The sequence below is a fragment of the Hemitrygon akajei genome, chromosome 11, assembly GCF_048418815.1.
Source record: "Hemitrygon akajei chromosome 11, sHemAka1.3, whole genome shotgun sequence".
Taxonomy (NCBI): Eukaryota; Metazoa; Chordata; class Chondrichthyes; order Myliobatiformes; family Dasyatidae; genus Hemitrygon; species Hemitrygon akajei.
Genome location: NC_133134.1, coordinates 8078221 through 8098877, shown reverse-complemented (window position 1 = coordinate 8098877; position 20657 = coordinate 8078221). Strand labels below are relative to the sequence as shown.

Here is a 20657-nt window from a genome sequence, read left to right as displayed (position 1 = left end):
TTTATGGATGAGTACTGGGTTCACACACTGAGGAATAATTCAAGAAAAAAGCTAGTGGTTCTGCTAAAAATCTTTGGTCAGGCATTTCAAAACTACTACATAGCCGGGGATTTCTGGGACAACAAGCAAAATTTACTTTTGTTCATACTTGGATCCAGGTCTGTCCAAAACTATGTCACTCAGAGCCCAAATGCAAGAATATATCCTGACTGAAGGACAGCAGCATAGCGGTTGGTACAAAACTTTACTTTGCCAGCAATCACCAATTGGGGTTCAATTCCCTCCACCGTCTGTAAGGAGTATGTATGTTCTCCATGTCTGTGAGGGTTGTCTCTGGGTGTTCCGGTTGCCTCGCACATTACAAAATATATATGGTGAGGGTTAGGATTAGTGAGTTGGACATGTTATGTTGGTGCCAGAAGTGTGACGAGACTTGTTGGCTGCCATCAGACTGTGTCGGTAGTTGGCTATATGTTTCAAAGTACATGACAAATAAAGCTAATCTTTCATCTCATAATCTTTATCTTGTTACATTAAAAAAAAACACATGGCACGGTATACATCATTATAGACGGTTGGAAACAGTAATCATGACAGATCTCGTGAAAAGTTCTTGACTTGAAACATTAACTGTGTCGGACACAGCCGTCCTGATGAGCATCTCAGGATGGTTTCTGGTTTCATGTTTATGCCAGATGCAACCTTGCATGAGAACAGCACAACCAATCATTTTTGTTAAGAAGAAGGGATACAAGGGAGATGGGCAATAAAAGGCAATTTGCATGTTATTTAAATTAAGTTTGTTTTAATGTTTTATTGTTTAAAGTGTAGTCAATTTAAATTTTTTTAAACTTAATATCTTTCAACTATCTAATTGATTTTTGATTTTAGGAAGTCAGAAACATGCTTAGTCAGTTTTAATGTTTCTGTATGAACCAGCTGAAAAGCTTCTTGAACACAAGAGATTCTGCAGATGTTGGAAATCCAGAGTAACACAGCCAAAATGCTGGAGAACCTCAGCAGGTTAGGCAGCATCTATGGAAAGGAATAAAGGGCTGATGTTTCAGGCTGAGACCCTTCATTAATCTTCAACTATCAGGCTCCTGAACCAGCATAGATAATTTCACTCACTATGGACTCACTTTCAAGGACTCTACATCTCATGATCTCGATATTAATTACTTATTTATTATTATTTCTTTCTTTTGGTATTTGCAGTTTGTTGTCGTTTGCACAGTGGTTGTTTGTCCATCCTGTTGGGTATGGTTTATCATTGATTTTATTATGGTTATTATTCTATTATGGATTTATTGAGTATGGCTGCAAGAAAATGAATCTCAGGATAGCATACGGTGACGTATATGCACTTTGATAATAAATTTACTTGGAACTTTGAAAAGTTTCTTGCCAGCAAGTTTGTTGGTGCGAATGTGCCAGTCTATGTGATGTGGAAACGCCACATAGTGTAGGAATCTCACGGCTCTAGATTAGGTTGGTGCTCACCAGAAATTTTACAACTGGGTGATCTTCAAAAGGCTGCTCAGTGACTGTTCCATCTCTCAGTGGTGAGCATAACTGGCTCATTAATGAGAGCAAGTCCTGGTGTTCAAGTTTCAATGAGCCACGTCGTTATCAATTACTGAGCTTATGTGTGAGAACAACATAGCCTGGCTTTACTCTAATGGGCCACAATATATGGTGCTCAGTAGAGGTGAAATTACTAACAGCTACTGTCACTGTACTGTGACGAGTTCAGTGCCTCTGATACTTCCACACACGCCGAGTGTAGTGTGGAAATGTCAGTGATTCTGCACCCCTTCAGAGGTCTCTCTCTTTCAACAGAAAGAAGGGAAACCATTGAAATAAGCAGAACTAAATAATTTACAAGCCATTTATAGTGACACTAATTCATGTTGAAAAGTTATGCTTTGCTAAGTGTGCTGTGACGTGTGCTTTTAAATGGTGTACTAAGCCATTGGCGTGTTTACACATTCAAGATATTTTTCATTTGTCACATGAGCATTGAAACATAGACTAAAATCCACCATTTGTGTCAGCACAGCCCAAGGATTGCGCTCACGGTAGCCTGCACGTGTTACCACACTTCTGGCACCAACATCGCGTGCCCACAGCTAACTAACCTTAACAGATGTCATTTACCAAGTTGTTCAGCACTATGAAACTAACTTTATGTATTGTATAAAAAAATAAAAACTTGCCTAACACTAATCACCACAGTTTAGTTTTCTGAAGAAGGGTCTCCACCAGAAATGTCAGCAGTTTATTCATCGCTATAGATGCTGCCTGACCTGCTGAGTTCCTCCAGTATTTTGTGTGTGTGTTGCTCTGGATTTCCAGCAGCTGCAGAATTTCTTGTGTTTATATTAGCAACACTTTGATCACAGTACACTAAAATTGCCTTCTTTTGATCTAAACATGCTTTTCGTTGTAAAAAGTGTATAATTTATGTCTAATTTAGTTTTCTTGTGAATGCTGTTCACATGATACTAAGAGCCTATGGTGCTGCTGGAAACAAATTTTCCATTCTACCTGTGCATATGACAAAAGATTTTACTTCAATACAAAATTTAAATGCTTATAGTATGAAATTACATCTTAAGCTTAATCACAAATACTCTAACTTCTACATTGCATTTTTCAAATGGTCGTAAAGTGAAAAAAAATTTAGTTTCCCCTTCTAAGTTTGGATTCATTTAAGTGCCACTCAGCCATCTTGATGAAATCACAGCTGCTGGGTGCCAGAATTCCTCTGAACAAACACTCAAAAACCTGGGTACTGGGGAAGGAATTCTTGCTGTGAATCTATGCAAGTCATACACAGTTCATTCGACTGCAAATGGGATTTGAAGTTAGAATCTAAATAATGCAACTTTAATTTTAGTACCAAATTCCTAACTTGCTAAACATTATTTATGTTTATATTTAATTACTGGATAATTCCCCCAAGAAAAGCATTAAAATGACTGGATTATGAGCACAATACATCTGGTACATTATTATTGTTAAGCAACGTAGCTGTCTAGAGGATTTTAAACTGTTTTGCTGTCATCTCAGCACCAGATAGAATATATTGCTAATGGGTATTTGGGAAAATATTAATAGTTAAGTAGGAAAGTGAGTATATCCAGCACCATTATACCTCTAATAATGCAAATTATTTTACTGCAATTACAAATTTAAATCGTTTATTTAATTCCATTTCTAAAGTTTATGATACAAACATGGTATTAAATATGTGACGGAGAGTGCTCTGTAACCAGCCCCCTCACACACGTACACACGCACCCCCCCACCCCCGAATATTGCCCTGTCATTCCACTGTCACTCTGCTGAGTATCTTTCCCGGTACATTCTCATACTGGGTCCTAAACCCAGCTGATGCGCTTGAGTTGGCTTTATGTTGCCTTTCCCACCATACACAGCGGAATATCCCATTTCTCTAGTAATGCGGATGTGTAAATGTGTATATGTTGTTTGTATACTATATTTAAGGTATATACTTCTGTTTATTTTGTAATATGATTGTAACTGCACTGTGGGACACATCATATTCTAATTCATGTAGAGTCCTAAATTAACTTTGTGGGTTAACTTAGGACTCTACATGAATTAGAATATGATGAACAAAACAACACCACAAAATTTGACAACACTTGCACTGGATTTCTCTCAATCTCTGTTACGACAACTACTCCACCACAGCGTCACTGACCTTCCGCAAACAGGCCTCTCCTGCTTCCTGTAGTTCGTTATTGGTCGAGTTCAGTGCCTTGAATAACGCAGCGATAATTTTTTCTCGTGACTGAGGCAGGTAATTGCAGGCGGCAAGGGCATCTGTTGGAGAGAGAGTAAAAGAGCAAAATAACAATCTCCACAGACATTACAAAACGACTTCAATTACTGGAAACATAGAGATGTGCACATTTAAATATCCCTTGATCTACCACAACACGTTTTTATTTTATTTTTATTTAGAAATACAGCATGGAACAGGCCCTTCCGGCCCAATGAGCCGCACCTCCCAGCAACTACTGATTCAACCTTAGCCAAATCACAGGACGATTTACAATGACCAATTAACCTACTAACCGGTATGTCTTTGGACTGTGGAAGGATATCGGAGCATCCGAAGTAAACCCACACGCACAAAGGAAAAACGTACAAACTCTCTTACAACAGACGCCGGAAATGAACTCGGAACTCCAATGACCTGAGCTGCAATAGCGTCATACTAACCACCACATTACCATGGCATATTCTTTGGAGTCTGTGTTCTTAGGTGGTATATCCAAATTTTACAGCCTGCGGGATTTGGGCATGAGTTTCTTTGAACCAAGAAGAAATCTAACATAAAACTTTACCCACAAATGGCATCTTAAAAAGACGAGTGTGTTTGTTAGGTTAAATGGCCACTGTAGAATGTCCCCAGTAAGTGGGTGGGTGGTAGGTAAGAACGTGGGACGAATAAAACGGGTTCAGTGCAGGATTAACGTGAAGGGGTGGCTGATGGCTGGTGCAGATTCACTTGTTTATGCACTGCATCTCTGCGTTTCGTATTTCTTTGTTTATTAGTTTATTTATTTGGTGATACAGCATGGACTGGACCTTCTGGCCCACGCTGCCCCCTCAACCCACAACCCTGAGTAACCCTAACCTAATCACAGGACAATTTACAATGGCCAATTAACCTGCTAACCGGTATGTCTTTGGAGTGTGGGAGAAAACTGGAGCACCCGGGGAAAACCCACACATTCCACGGGGAGAACAGACAGAGACTCCTTACAGAACAGGGCCAGATTTGAACTCTGAACTCCAGAATGCCCCAAGCTATAACACTAACCACTACGCTACCTGTGGCGACACTACTCTAACTACAATAATTGCTGGATAAGTTTTATCTCTTACAAAAACAGAACAATGACGATAGGAGAAGGAACATCACAATAAACACGGTTTATCGTGGCAACTCTGCTCCAGCAGCCTAACATGCAATCTCCTGACATCACCCTTCCACCAGATACATGTTGGAGTAATCGAACAGAGGATCTATGTGCAACACACTCAAAATAGAGCCAGGGCCACTACTGCACAGAAATAGGCTCTTCAGCATATTTAGTCTGTGCCACTGTTAATCTGCCTAGTCCCATCAACCCACACCTGGATCACAGCCCTTCACATCACTCCCATCCATGTACCTATCCAAACATCTTCTAAATGTTACATCAGACACCCGAAGGCACACTCAACGATTCAGCTTCTTCCCATCGCCATCTGATTTCAGATTGGACATTGAGCCCATGAACAACACCTCACTAGTTTTGCTTTTCATTTCCTTTTTTTTTTGCACTACTTATTTAATATATATATACTTAATGTAATTCACAGTTTTCTTTTTCTATTATCAGATGTTGCAATGTACTGCTGCCTTGAAGTTAACAAAATTCACGACATATGCCGATGATATTAAACCTGATTCTGAATTGAAAATGAATCTCAGGGTTGTATATGATGACATATACATACTTTGATAATAAGTTTACTTTGAACTTTGACTCCAGCTGCCACTATAACAACTGGTACATGGTCTTTAAAATACTATATACTAACGCCTTGCAAAGAAACATCTAAATATCTTGAAATTACGTACTCCCCAAAACTACCTCTCAGTTTGCTGCAGAGTAGTTCTGAGGAACACGCGAGTTGCTTTGAGAGCTGTCTGCTCTAAGTTTCCAGTTTCACTTACTCAGGGCAGCAATGCGTAAAGGCACGAGCGAAGGCAGGCTTTTGTAACAGGGCAGCTTCATGAGTGCATTGTCATCAGCTTCACACAGATTCAGCAACTGCAACAAGATAAAAACCATTCAGCAAATCGACTGACAACCTTCATTACACAGAAGGTATTCAACTTTTGGATGTTTATTACTGATAATGACTCCCAGCACATACACATTACTGCTGCTTTTAAATGAATACCATCACTTCAGGAAGAAAGTTACAAGCTTGAGTGTAAGGGTAGATTGTTTCACCGTAAAAGGGAACCAGTTGAGAACTTAATTACAATAACCACCCGGCTCAAATCAGACTGGATCATTTACATTCTCCAGATATCCAAGGCTTTTCAAATTCACTGAGATACATCCAAGGCACAACCACCGACGCACTCTAATAAACCTCTACAAATGCACAGTTGAAATTATCCAGACTGGTTGCATCATAGTCTGGCGTGGCAATTTGAACGTGCAGTAAAGCAAGAAGCTGCAGAGAGTAGTGGACCCTGCCCAGCATATCACAGGCACATCCCTCCCCTCTATCGGTAGTATCTACAGGAAGGTATTCCCTCAAGAAGGCAACATCCACCATCAAAGATGCCCACTATCCAGGCCATGCCATCTTCTCACAGCTACCATCAGGCAGGAGGTACAGAAGCCTGAAGCCCCACATTCATGTTTTGGTTCTTGATCATAAAACTAAGTTTTAGGCAAATCCTAAACACCAGCTCAGTATAGAAACACTACAATCAGTTTGCACTAAAATAGACCATTTTTTGTTCTAGTTGTGCTCTTATAAAATTGCATATAATTTATGTTTTTCTCATTAACGCTGTTTATCTGATGCTGTGTGCCACTGATGCTGTTGTAAGTTAGTTTTTCATTGTACGTATGCAGACATGGACTTGTGCACATGAGAATAAACTCAACTTTGATAATGGAGAATCATTTGGTTGAGAAGTTCAACCAACTGGGCTCCCACAGGCAACAAACAATGTTGTCCCAGTTTAACATATGGCCAGGATTCCATAAACCTGTGGACTAACTTCCAAGTAGTCTACAACTCATGTTCTTGTACTCTCTCGCTCACCTTCTCTTCCTCTCTCACCCTCCCTCCCTCTGTTTGTTTGTTTATTATTTATTTGCACAGTTTGTTTTCTTTTGCACATTAGTTGGTTGTCCACCTTTGTTAGTAGCCAAGAAGTTAGTTAAGGCGTTGGTCTAGTGATCTGAAGGTCGCTAGTTCGAGCCTCAGCTAAGACAGCATGTTGTATCCTTGAGCAAGGCACTTAACCACACATTGCTCTGCGATGACACCGGTACCAAGCTGTATCGGCCCTTGCCCTTCCCTTGGACAACATCGGTGGTGTGCAGAGGGGAGCCCTGCCAAGGCCGGCGCCCTGGAGACTTTCCAAGGCACAAATCTATGGTCTCATGAGACTAACGGATGCCTATAGTTCCATTTAATATCAGAGAAATGTATGCAATATACATCCTGAAAATTTTCGTTCTTCAGACATCTATGAAGACTGAAGAGTGCCCTACAGAATGAATGACAGTTAACATGTTAGAACCCCAAAGCCCTTCACTACCCCCTCCCACACACAAGCAGCAGCAAACAACCCTCCTCTCCTCCACCCACTTCCGCAATAAAACATCAGCACCCTCCACTCACCAAGCATGCCAACAGCAAAGCCCCCAATAAAGACCTCGGCTTGGAGTACAACAAAAGCTAATGGTTCACTTGACAATTGAACATACAACAGGTTCTCTCTCTCTCCCCAATAAAGGGAAAAAAGGAGTTCCCTTTCACAGGGAGAGGACAGACATAACAAAACAACTCGAATGTGTACTTTTTCTATTGATTCTTTTGTATTTCTTTGTTCTACAGTAAATGCTCAAAATAAAATGAAACTCGAAGTAGTATATGGTGATATATTGCATATGTACTGTGATAATAAATTTACTTTGAACTTTGATCTTCGTAAAACAATACCTGGGTGGGTGGGAGGTTGAGGGTACCCAAGAGGACAGACAGGCTCTTGGTTTAAAAGTTAATATAAAAGACAAGAGCAGTACTCCCTCAGGCATCTTCCTGCGTAAGATTGCACGTCTTTGAGCTCTGTAGCAACTGTCCAGTCTCCTGACTGATGCGCAGAAATGTTGACACCCTAATACACTGGTGAATCGAATTGTCCAAGACATGTATCCGCCTGAAGTAAATGATTCTGTCTTGTCTCTGATTGCTAGGTGCATGGATAGACTTGAAATTAAAATGCTAGCGAGAGCGTTGTGGACATAAACCCAGCAAGGCTGAACTTATTAAAAAGGATTCTTCAGAATCTATATCATCAGTCACAGTAACTGGATTTTCTTTTTGAATCAATGACTTGTTGGACAGCAACTTCCCATTCTATCACAATAGCTTCAGCTTGGTGAAGGCAAACTGCTCAAGACAACAAGACTCTAAGACATAGGAGCAGAATTAGGTAATTCAGCCCACTGAGTCTTTCTACCACTCAGTCACAGCTGATTTATCATCCCTCTCAACTCCATTCTCCCACCTTCTCTCCGTAACCTTTGATGCCCTTAGCCAAACAACAACCTATCAACCTCCACTTTAAATATACCCAATGACAGCTCCCACAGATGTCTGTGGCAATGATTTCCACAGATTCACCACCCTCTGGCTAGAGAACTTCTTCCTCATCCCCGTCCTAAAGTGACATCCTTCTACTCTGAGACTGTACCCTCTGATCCTTGACTCTCCCACTATTGGAAACATCCTCTCCACATTCACTCTATCTAGTTTTGTCAATATCCGATAGGTTTCAATGAGATCTCCCTTCATTCTTCTAAACTCCAGTGAGTACAAGCCCAGAGTCATCAAAAGCTCTTCATATGTTAACTCTTTCATCCTCAGGATCATTCCCATGAACCTCCATTGGACGTCCTCCAATGCCACTGTATCCTTTCTTAAATAAGTGGCCAAACTGTACAACTACAGACCCAGAGGCATCAAACAATCCTGATACATTAACGTTTTCATCCCTGGGATCATTCCCATGAACCTCTTCTGGACCAGCTCCAATTGCAGCATGTCCTTTCTTAAATAAGGGGCCCAAAACTATTTAGGTACCGGTCCAGAGCCATTAAATGGTTCATTCATTAAAATAAATGACCACAGAGGAAGGCAGGAGAGAACTCAGGCGGATGTGGAGAATTGCTGAGGAAAGAGGCCAACCCATCATCTTACCTCTGTATAAAAGACTTTGTGCTCCACCACGTTAAGATCCATGGTGAACAGCCTGGGTTGTAGGGTGGTGCAAAATGTATTTCCTTCCATCAACCCAATCTGAGCATTAGCTGGCTGATGTCGTAACAAGTGCTTCTTAGGTGGAACCATGTCTTGTAGGACCTGGTGGCACATGGAAAAGTCCAGGGTCAATTTGCAATCAGTCCACGTTTCAGTTCCACTGATGTGTACAATGCACAACATGAATCACAGAAACACTGTGGCAAAAAAATATGCTAATGAACCAACAATCGGCAGGAACTTCAGGGTTTCAACCTGAAACAACAGCAATTCCTTTCCTCCCACAGACCTACTGAGCTCTTCTAGCATTTAGTATCTCCAACGTGCTGTTTGGAAACTTGGGTTCACTAAAAACTAAAAGTCTCAAATTATCCATGTTGCAATATTGGCAAAGGAATAATCACCAGGACCTCTACACTCTTAGGAGGCTGAAGAAATTCACAACGGCGTTGATCCTCGCCAGTTTTTAATCAAAGCAGCCAATCTGGATGCATCACAGCTTGGTAAGGCAACTGCTCTGCCCATGATTGCAAGAAACTACAGAGAGTTGTGGACACAGCTCAGATCATCACGGAAACCAGCCTCTCCTCCATGGACTCTGTCTACGCTTCTTACTGCCTTGGTAAAGCAGCCAGTATTATCAAACCCCACCCACCCCGGACATTCTTCTCCCCCAGTCCATCGGGTAGAACCTACAAAAGCCTGAAAGTGCATACCACCAGGCTCAAAGACAGCTTCTATTTCAATCTCATCAGACTATTGAACAGTCCACTGGTATGATAAGAAGGACTATTGACCTCACAGTCTACCTCGTTGTGATCTTATTGGCCTGCCTGCACTGCACTTTCTCTGAAGCTGTTACGTTTATTCTGCATTCTGCTATTGCTTTCCCTTGTACTACCTCAATGCACTGATGTGGTGAAGTGACATGCAAAACAAGTTCTTCCACTGTACTTTGGTACACATGACAATAATAAACCAACTTACCAATTACACAAGATTACACGTGATTCAGTTACCTCTTTATGAGGCTCCATGATCTCCGTCACACTTTTGCCCGTCACCTGGGCAAGCACCTGCAAGGAATGCATGGCCTGCTTCCGCACGGTGGAGTTTGGGGAGGTCACTTCGCGCACCAGGTCGTGGGTCACGTGGTGGAAGGACTTCTCCTGAGCCGTCAGTAACTCTTCCGACTTCTCCTCATCCTTCAGGGGAGTGGCACAGCGAACCAGCAGCTGTTCCAACGTCGTCTTGGCCATTGCAACCGCACCATTTGAAACCTAGGGAGCAGCAGAATAATCCCCTTGGGCAAAACTTCAACAGGAAACCACAGCCAGGGTTTGTATCATGTTGTTTTGTTGTTGGCCTGCTCATGAGCAATGATGAAAGGCCATTGCCCTGTAATGTTAACCATTTCCTGGTATGTTGTTAGGCCTGGTAAATAATCCCAGCATTTTCTCTTTTAATTGCACACTTCCCGCAGCATTTTGCTTGTCAACTACAACACCCACTGGCCTTCATTTGTTCCCCAGTTCAGTAACACCTTGATTTTCAAATTGATACCAGCTTCCCATCTCACCTCCAACCTCTCCCAACCCAGAAAGGACTCTGGAGATCTCCAAACTTCTCCAATCCTCCATCCACGATTTTAAATTACTCCTGCAGAGGTATGTGCCCTCTAATACCTGGGTTCTAAGTTCAAATTCATTCATTTTCTCTCTCTCTCTCTCTCTCTCTCACTCACTCACTCAAAACATTCGTGCCTGACCAAGCTGACCCAATCTTTCCATGTATGGCACAATGCCAAACTTTCATCACCATTACTCCCTTGAAGAACCCTGGAATGTATTACAATGTTAAGGTCACTACACAAATACATGATTTTTTATTTTGGACGTATATTAATGATTAGTGTCACATAACATTGAAAAATACGTTGAAATAGGTCAATTGTGTTAATGACCAACACAGTTCAAGTCTTCTGCGCTGAGGGCCACCCATAGGTGACACGGCGCTTCTGGCGTCAACATAGCCACGGCCACAAGTTGCTGACTCTAACCAGTGAGGAAAACTAGAGCACACAGAGGAAACCCACGCGGTCATGGAGAGAATGAAGCAACTCCTTACAGACAGCGGTAGGAATCGAACACCAAACGTTGATCACTGGTATTGTAATAGCGTTAAGCTAATTGCTGCGCTACCATGCCACTGTTGGTCATAGTCATGCCACCTCACCTAAAGTCTCCAAACCAAAAACTGAATTCCTATTAATCTTTCCACTGCTGTACATCTTCAGAATTATGTTTTTTTCCAGCACTGAACTCTCTTTTGCCGAACATTTAATTTCAGGTCAGATCATCCTCTCTGCAGGACGTGTTCAGTGCTAAATGTGAAACTACTTTTCACATGAAATATATGCACGGCAGGTAGAGCTGACATTGCAGGGGATATTCAGTGCACACAGCAAGCACCGTGCTATCTAGGACAGACACAGCCGAAGGCTCTTTCAGCTCTGTGTCTAACGTTGCCGTAGTAATAGTCTTCTCTCTTTGGTAAATAATTGTGTGCTATCACTGGTTTTTACAAGAATCATTATTTCCCATAGATGAACAAATGCCTATATAAGAGACTCACAGTTAAGCATTTCTACAAATATAGTCCCATTTTATCATATAAAATGATCAGCATAGTTACCTGAGCATATGCATATAGAGTCAGACAGTACAGCAAAGAAACACGTCCTTCAGCCTATCTATACCATACCAAACCATTAATCTGCTTAGTTCCATCAATCTGCAGCTGGACCATACCCTTCCCAACCATGTACCTATCTAAAATTTCTGTTAAGTGTTGAAATGAACCCACATCCACCACTTCCACCAGCAGCTCGTTCCACTCTCTTACCACCCTGAGTGAAGAAGTTCCCCCTCACGTTCTTAAACATTTCATATTTCACCCCTAACCCATAATCTCTAGTTCTGGTCCCACCTAATCTCAGTGAAAAACTCCTCTTTGCATTTACCCTACCTATACCCATTTTAATTTTGTATACCTCTATTAAATCTTCCTTCACTCCTCTATGCAATAGGGAATAAAGTTCTAACTAATTCAACCTTTCCCTATAACTCAGGTGCTCAAATCCTGGCAAATCTTAAATCCTTGTAAATTGTCTCCGCACTCCTTCAAGCTTATTGACATCTTTCCTGTAGGTAGGTGACCAGAGCGGCACACAATACTCCAAACTAGGCCTCAGCAACATCTCATACAACTTCAACAATACATCCCAACTCCTGCACTCAATGTATTGATTTATGAAGGCCAATGTGCCAAAAGCTTTCTTTACAACCCTATCTACCTGTGATGCTACTTTCAAGGAATTATGGATCTCAATTCTCAGATCTCTCGAGTGCACACAGTGAACAGTGGAAGTCCTTTCCTGGTTTGTCCTCCCAAAGTGGACACCTCACACTTGTCCACATTAAATTCCATCTGCCATTTTTCAGTCCATTTTCCCAACTGGTCCAGACCTCATTGCAAGCTTGCTGTCCACTACACCCCAATCTTGTTGTCATCTGCAAATTTGCTGATCCAGTTAACCACATTATCATCCAGATCACTGATACAGATGATAAACAGAACAGGCCCAGCACTGGTTGCTGCAGCACACCACTCCAGTCAGAGGCAAACATCTTTACCACCCTCTGGGTTCTCCTGCAAAGCCAATGTCAAATCCAATTTACTACCTGACTTACTGACTAAACTATATTCAAATAAGCTTTACTTGATTCATAGGCTAAGATTTCATAGACTTTCATCCACTCAGACTGGAGCTCAGCAATTTGAACATACATCGAGAACACCAGGCAGTACAGGAACAGGCCCTTCAGCCCACAATATTGTGCTTAAACCAGTAATTAAATGCCTATCTAAACTAACCCCTTCTGCCGACACAATGTCCATGTCCTTCCATTCACTGTACATTCATACAACTATCTAAAAGGTCTTTTAAATGTTTCTAAAGATTAAAGATTAGCTTTATGTCTCACATGTACATCAAAACACACAGCGAAGTGCATCGTTTATATCAATGACCAACACAGTCTGAGGATGTACTAGGTCAGGGGTTCCCAACCATTTTAATAGCATGGACCCCAATCATTAACCAAGGGGTCCGTGTACCCCAGGTTGGGAACCCCTGTGCTAGGTGAAGCCCACAACTGTCTTTATGCTTCCGTCACTAACATAACATGCCCACAACTCACTAACTCTAACCTATACGTCGTTGAACGAGCGGGTCAGTAGGACAACCAGCCGCTGTAAGTTTCCCCTAGTGCATTAGTGATACAAGCTAAGGGTTGGGAGAGCTAATAGGAACGTGAGAATAAAAGGTGGCATTAATATAGAATGCAATGGGTTGATGGCTGGTACAGATTCAATGGGCCAAAAGAACTGTCTGTGCTCTGGGTACCAATACCAAGCTTCAGAACAAGGCAACGCCAGCTGATTGGAAATTGCAGAACAGAAATTTATCTCTGGATTTGCACTAGACAGGAGCGACTGTTTAACGCCGCCAATCTCCCCTCTTTCTTTCAGTCCAGGGGAAGGGCCTTGACCCGAAATGTCGACTCTCCATTTCCCTCCATGTATGTTGCCTGACCTGTTGAGTTCCTCCTCCAGAAGTCTGTTATTTGCTTTAGATTCCAGCACCTGGAAAAGCGGCTCGCAGGGTGGGTAGTGGTGCAACTGTGGAATAAGCTGCCAGCGGAAGAGGTAGAAGCGGGGCTGATTTCAACATTTATGAGAAGTTTGCATAAATGGGAGGGGCATGGAGGGTTATGGTCCAGGGACTGGGCAGAATAATAGCTCAGCACAGACTAGATGGGCCAAAGGGCCTGTTTCTGGGCTGTAGTGCTCTATGACTCTATTACACACACACACAAAGCTGCATGCTGTTTATATACACACAAGGCCAGATTAGTTATTTAGATAATCAACTTAACTGAGATTATATGTACTTCAATCAAACATCAATAACCATTCAACCAGGATTACACTGATGGCCCAACTCATATCTAAAAGCCGTGTGATTGAACGTTCATTTACCACTGACACTGCCATGCGAAGTCACAACAGGTCAGTGTCTAGACAGGTAAGAGATGAACTAGATGGACTGATGGGCTGAAGTCCTGTGGTGCTCTACGACTATGATTTGAGCCACACAAAACACATCATGAACCTCTTGTGACCGCCACATAAGAAAAACACAGTACCTCTCCCGTCAGATCCATCATGACAAAGAGGAGAGCCTTGAGAAAGGTTTGCTGATTCTGCAGGACCCAGATCAAAGGGAGGCGTTCCATTAGGAACTTGATGGAGACGACACCTCCAAGTTTAGCGTACCAGGCTTGTTCGTAACAGCAGGCGCAGAGACGCTCGACGATGTACGAGAACAAAGGCAGCAGGCATGCCTAGAGGAATTTTACAAAGTGTCACGTCAGAAGTTTAAGACATTCCAGATATCAGCTTTACAGATGAGATGTTAATCTGAGAACTGTATGCCCTGTTGCATCTGATTATATAAAAAGAAAATCGATGACACTTCACTGAAGTAGGGGAGTCTAAAGACTATAAGAACATTGGAGCAGGATAAGAGTATTCAAAAACACAAGATGTTCTGCAGATGCTGGAAATCCAGAACAGCAACACACAAAATGCTGGAGGAACTCAGCAGGCCAGGCAACATCTATAGAAATGAATAAACAGTCAACGTTTTGGGGCGGGTGAAGGGTCTCGGCTGGAAACATCAACTGTTTATTCCTCTCGACAGGTGCTGTATGACCTGCTGAGTTCCTCCAGCATTTTATGTTTGTTGCTAAGGTTGTTAGAACTCAAGTCTGCCCTCTCATTGAATATAACCAAAGGCATTCTGTTTGAGGCCCTATCAGGTCAAGTTTATTGTCATGTGCACAAAAATGGTGAGGTACGGGTACAACGACCAACTTGTCTGCAGCGTCACAGACACACAGCTCCAGATAACATAAGATCTTGTCTCTTATTGTCTATCTGCACTACACTCTCTGTAGCTGTTACACTTTATTCTGCATTTTTATTGTTTTATTCTGTTCTAGCTCAATGCACTGTGTAATGATCTGACCTGTATAAACAGTATGCACAACCTTTTCACTGTATCTATATGCAGGTGACGTTAAGAAACCAACACAACACACAGCATACATACACTTTATACCAGACGGTGAAGAGAGAGGAAAATCATGGAATCTTCCCCAATTTCTTCTGTGACTGTTCCCCATAATTTTCAATTTCTTAATCTTTCAAAAATGCACCAACTTTCACTCTAAATATCTCATAAAATCTAGCCCCTATAAACTCCAGTTTCCAGAGATTCTGTGAGACGATCATATGCACCTCAGTTTTAAAATGATATTCCCAAAAATTCTGAAATGAATGCACAAAAGGTCAGCAGTTATACTTGGCAACATACAAAGTGCTGGAGGGACTCAGCAGGTCAGGCAGACTACAGCCCAGACAAAGGGTCTCAACCCAAAATGTTAACTGTTCATTTCTCTGCCCTGTTGAGTTCCTTCAGCACTTTGTATGTTGCTCATATTCCAGCATCTGCAGTCTCATGTGTTAATGTTTATCCTTTGCTTTGCTTTTAATTGACAGTGGCCATCTGCTCATAGTAACATCACAGTGGGAGCTTGCTGCGCGCTAACTGGCAGCTGAATTTTCCACAGTCCAACAGCACGGTAGAAGCACTGCACTGGTTATAAAGCACTCTAAGGTAACGTGAGGTTGCAAGCAGCTCTGTATAAGTTCAAGGTATTTAATTATTTTTATTTATTTATTTAGAGTTACCAGGTGGAACAGACCTTCCGGCTAACAAGCATACCTTCCAGCAACCCACTTATTTAATCTTCGCCTAATCACATGACAATTTACAATGACCAATTAACCTACCAACAGTACATCTTTGGACAGTGGAAGGAAACCACAGCACCCAGAGGATACCTACTTGCTCATGTGGAGAACGTGCAAACTCCCTTCAGACATCATCGGATCAGAACTCCAAACTACAACACCCGAACTGTGCTATCTGCTGGTTACTGCAATGAAGGGTCCTGGTGACCTGATGAAGGGTCTTGGTCTGAAATGTCAGCTGCTTATTCCTCTCCATAGATGCCGCCTGTCCTGCTGAGTTCCTCCAGCATTTTTTGTGTGTTATTCTGGGTTTCCAGCACCTGCAGCATCTCTTCAGCTTGTGAATACACTGCACAGTATCTTTTAAAGATATTATGCTGCATATTTGTATTCAGAAATTTGGAACCACTAACCCGTTCCTTCGAGCCCAAGATGATGCTTGCCACATCAAAGATGACAGCCAGAGCCACCTCTCCTATTTTGCAGAGCTCCTTTTCCTCATAAGCCATGCAGATGGCGATGGCATCAATGAGGACGAGTGGGTCCATTCCTTTAGATCCGTTTTCCTCACTGTGGAACATGGCGGTGCTGGGCTGACTCCCCACCTGGTAACACTGCAGCAAGAATGGGCCTGGAAGGAAACAACAGTGAACATAAATCATACTGAACACAAGAGATTCTGCAGAAGTTGGAAATCTAGAGGAACACACACAAAATGCTGGAGCAACTCAGCAGCATCTATCAAGAGGAAAGAACCAGCCTATGAATGTCAAAGAACAACCCATATATATATATATATATACACACACACATATACACACACACACACACACACACACACACACACACACACTATCAATCAGTGCATTGCTGCCATAAAACAACAAATTTCATGACATACAGTTTGTCAGTAATATTAAACCTTGATTCTCAACAGTCTAACATTTTGTGCCAAGATCCTTCATTAGGGCAGGTTAATGAATTGCCGAGTTCCTCCAACACTTTGTGCATGTCACTCATGTAGCAAAGGAAAAGGCCCTTCTGCCCACAATGTTGTGCCAAATTAAAACAGTAAAGAGATGTGTAATTAATCTCTTCTGCCTACACAATGTCTTTAACCTCCCCAATCTCTGCACATTTCTGTGCCCATCGAAACGCCTCTGTTGTATTTGCTTCCACTACCACCACTGGCTGCACACTCCAGGCAGCCACCACTCTCTGTGTAGAAAACCTGCCCTGCACATCTCCTTCGAACTTACTCCTGTTCACTTTAAATCATGCCCTGTGCTATTAGCCATTCCGACCCTGGGAGAAAGATATCAACTGTCTGTCGAAGTCTGTCGATGAACTTGGATCAACTCAAGTTCATCCATTTTCTCCTTATAACACATCTCCTCTAATCCTCTTCTGCACGCCTCCACATCCTTCCGATAATGGAGCAACCAGAACTGAAACCAATACTCCAGCTGTGGCTTAACTAGACATTAACAAAGCTGCCGAGAATCCATATGAATAATCGCAACACATAAATCAACCAAGTATCAAGCCCAAACAAAACAACTAATAGCTCAAGTGAAAGTGGCGTCCAAGGGGGAGCAAATAAAACCTAATTAATAAAAGCATTAATGGGCTAAAGAAGCCATAATGTTACATATAAACACAACAGGTGAGAAATAACCAGCAGGTCAAGCAGCATCTATGGGAAGTCAGACCATGCTAATCAGTCTACATTGCTCTGGTCCAATATAACGTTATAAAACACTGCTGAGACCACAACAGGACTATCACATCCATCTCTGGTCACCTAGCTTTTGGAAGAGTGAATGATCTAATGTGAATACAGAGAAGATTTAGAACACAGACCAGCACAGCACAGAGAGGCCCTCTGGCCAACAATGTTGTGCTGAGGCAATTAAATTAATAGTCAAATGACTAATTAAATTAATCTCATCTGCCTATATAATATCTATATCCTTACATTTTCCTCACATGCATCTGCCTATCTAAACAGCTATTAAATTCCCTAATGTTTCTGCCACTACCACCACCCCAAGCACCCACCACTCTGTAAAAAAAATCTTGCCCCTCACATCTCCTTTGAAATTGCCCCTGTGGTATTAGATATTTCAACCATGGAACAAAGGTACTCTCTGCCTACTCTATTTATGCCTCTCATAATCTTATAACCACCTATCAGATCTCCCCTCAGCCTCTACTCCTCCAGGGAAAACATCACAAGTTTGTCCAAATTCTCTAAACCAGGTAAACCTCTTCTGCACCCTCTCCAAAGCCCCAGCATCCTTCCGAGAGTGGGGTGAACAGAACTGTATTTACTGGAAGGAATGCACTGTGGTGAGTGCATGGAATGTACTGCTGGCGATGGTGGTGGAGGCAGATACAATAGGGTCTTCTAAGGGACTCTGATAGGTACATGGAGTTTCGAAAAATAGAGGGCTATGCGGTAGGGAAATTCTAGGCAGCTTCCAGAGTAGATTTCATGGTCAAAGGGCCTGTGATATGCTGTAGATATCTATGTTCTAAGGCTCCAGGGAGGTGGAGTCTATTCATTAGTCACAACTGGAGAAGCTGGTTTTTGCCTACTTGTGGCATAAAAGAGGTTGTGAGCAGATTTGTTAGAGGTAAAAATCATAATGGGAACACATCAGCTGTCTGTTGATGCCTGACTTCTCCAGCAACTTGTTTTGTTTTTTCAAATTTTATTTAGCAAAACAGTGCAGAGTAGGCACCCCAGATCCTTCAAGCATGCCAGTCCAGCAACTTTACAACCCCAATTAACCCTAATCTGAACATGGGACAGTTTACAATGACTAATTAACATACTAACTGGTACACCTTTAAACTGTGGGAGGAAACCAGAGGACCAGGGGGAAATCCACACATTCCACAAGGAGGATGTACAGAAACTGCTTAGCCAGCAGGGATTTTGTCGGCAGAATGGCCTACTGCATCATAGTATAATGTTTCCAGTTAAAGTAACTAGTCAATTTACCTCTCTGGTGTTTGTGGGAGCTAAATGTGAAGCTGACAGACTACATATACGCTTTATATAGCACCTCCTTGGCTGTAAAGTGATTTAGAAGGACATGAGGTAATGCTTTGGAAATGGAAAACCTTTCTTTAATCGAATTTGGCAACTAAATAACTGTCTGTACAGTTATACTGCAAAACCAGAGTACCTGCATTATTGATTTGAGGAAGTGCTTTCAAAGGTCAAAGTAAATTTATTATCAAAGTACGTTTATCTCACCATGTACCACCCTAAGATTCATTTTCTTGTGGGCCTTCACAGTAAAACAAACACAACAGAATCAATAGCAAAAACACACAAAGACTGACAAACTACTAATGTACAAAAAATGAACAGCTTAAAACAGATAAATAGGTAGATAGCTAGGTAGATCAGAAGATAGATAGGCAGATAGATACAGGAGGTAAGCAGATAGATGGGCAGATGGATAGATGTACAATGATACAGATAGTTCAGAGTTGAGGTGAGTGAAATTATCTATGCTGATTCAGGAACAAAGCAAAACAAAAGTAGTGAATGAATATTAATATAGATAAAGACAGACAAGGGTACACTGATGCCACAGGGCCAGAATTCTGCACCCATGGCCAATGTGAACTACAGCTGGAGTTTCACACATAAATGGAAGAAGAGACTTTCCTCCTGGCAGGTGACACCAACTCACCACATTGTTGAGCTACAGCCACCATGGTGTAATGACGGATTAAACTGGCCACAAAAGGCAGGGCACTGGGCCGCAGGTCTTTGATGACAGCAGACATAAACGCACCCGTCAGGGCCTGTTCGAACGTCTTACGAGCGGGAGTGTCCTGTGCCTTGTAGCGGTGTGATATAATCACGCTGGGTATCGCCTTCTCTGTGAAGCTATGAGACAAAACAAAATTAATTTGCTGCATGATTACCAAGCCAGGCATGAAAACCACGCAGTGGGTAGAAGCGTTTCTTGTACATTTTGATCGAGCTGACCCAATTCAATTACTCCATTTTAATACTGTCAGCAACCGACTACAAAGAAGATGGATGGTTTAATTTCATCAGCACTATTCAGGAGTGGCTGCTACAAATAAGGTAAGCTTGCTCCAAAACGTCCATGCACTGACAAACAAATGTGATTATTGAGTGACGTTTCAATATTTACAGAGTGCTGCATTCAACTCTTTGCATTTGGATTCGAAAGGCTGAAATATTAATCAATCTGGCAGACATAAAGAACTATTACACCAAGATGGAGAAGCACTTTGACTGCTGGCCCTTGTCACTTGCTAGATTTCTGCATCACTTTAATTGAGAGAGAGACTATTTCCTGCCCGCATTATAATCCCCTTACTCAAGCAATCAGGTACAGGACGTTGGAAACAGGTACCTGGCTGAGCACTGGGTGCATCCTCACAGATAATTCATCTGGTCAAGTTGTCCCATCCAAGTCAATGCCATTTGCCAGCAATTGGCCAAAAGCCTTCTAAAGCTTTCCTATCATACATGTCCTAAACACATTTGATAGTTGGTAAAATTCCATCTTCCGCAGAACATACTGGTGCCATTCCACACTGACATCTTCTCG

At 42.0% G+C, this 20657-nt stretch overlaps 1 protein-coding gene across 1 annotated transcript in view; it reads right to left on the bottom strand.

The window, feature by feature from the left end:
* The window catches only part of trrap (transformation/transcription domain-associated protein), a 305269-nt gene that overhangs the window by 223602 nt on the left and 61010 nt on the right, over positions 1-20657 (bottom strand). Inside the window, exons 23-29 of the mRNA XM_073060184.1 lie at positions 19761-19960; positions 16461-16678; positions 14376-14573; positions 10125-10385; positions 9046-9207; positions 5765-5861; positions 3734-3855 (exon numbers count right to left, since the gene is read on the bottom strand). Of these exons, the coding sequence (XP_072916285.1) occupies positions 3734-3855; positions 5765-5861; positions 9046-9207; positions 10125-10385; positions 14376-14573; positions 16461-16678; positions 19761-19960 (1258 nt within the window). The remainder of the gene's footprint in view (positions 1-3733; positions 3856-5764; positions 5862-9045; positions 9208-10124; positions 10386-14375; positions 14574-16460; positions 16679-19760; positions 19961-20657) is intronic.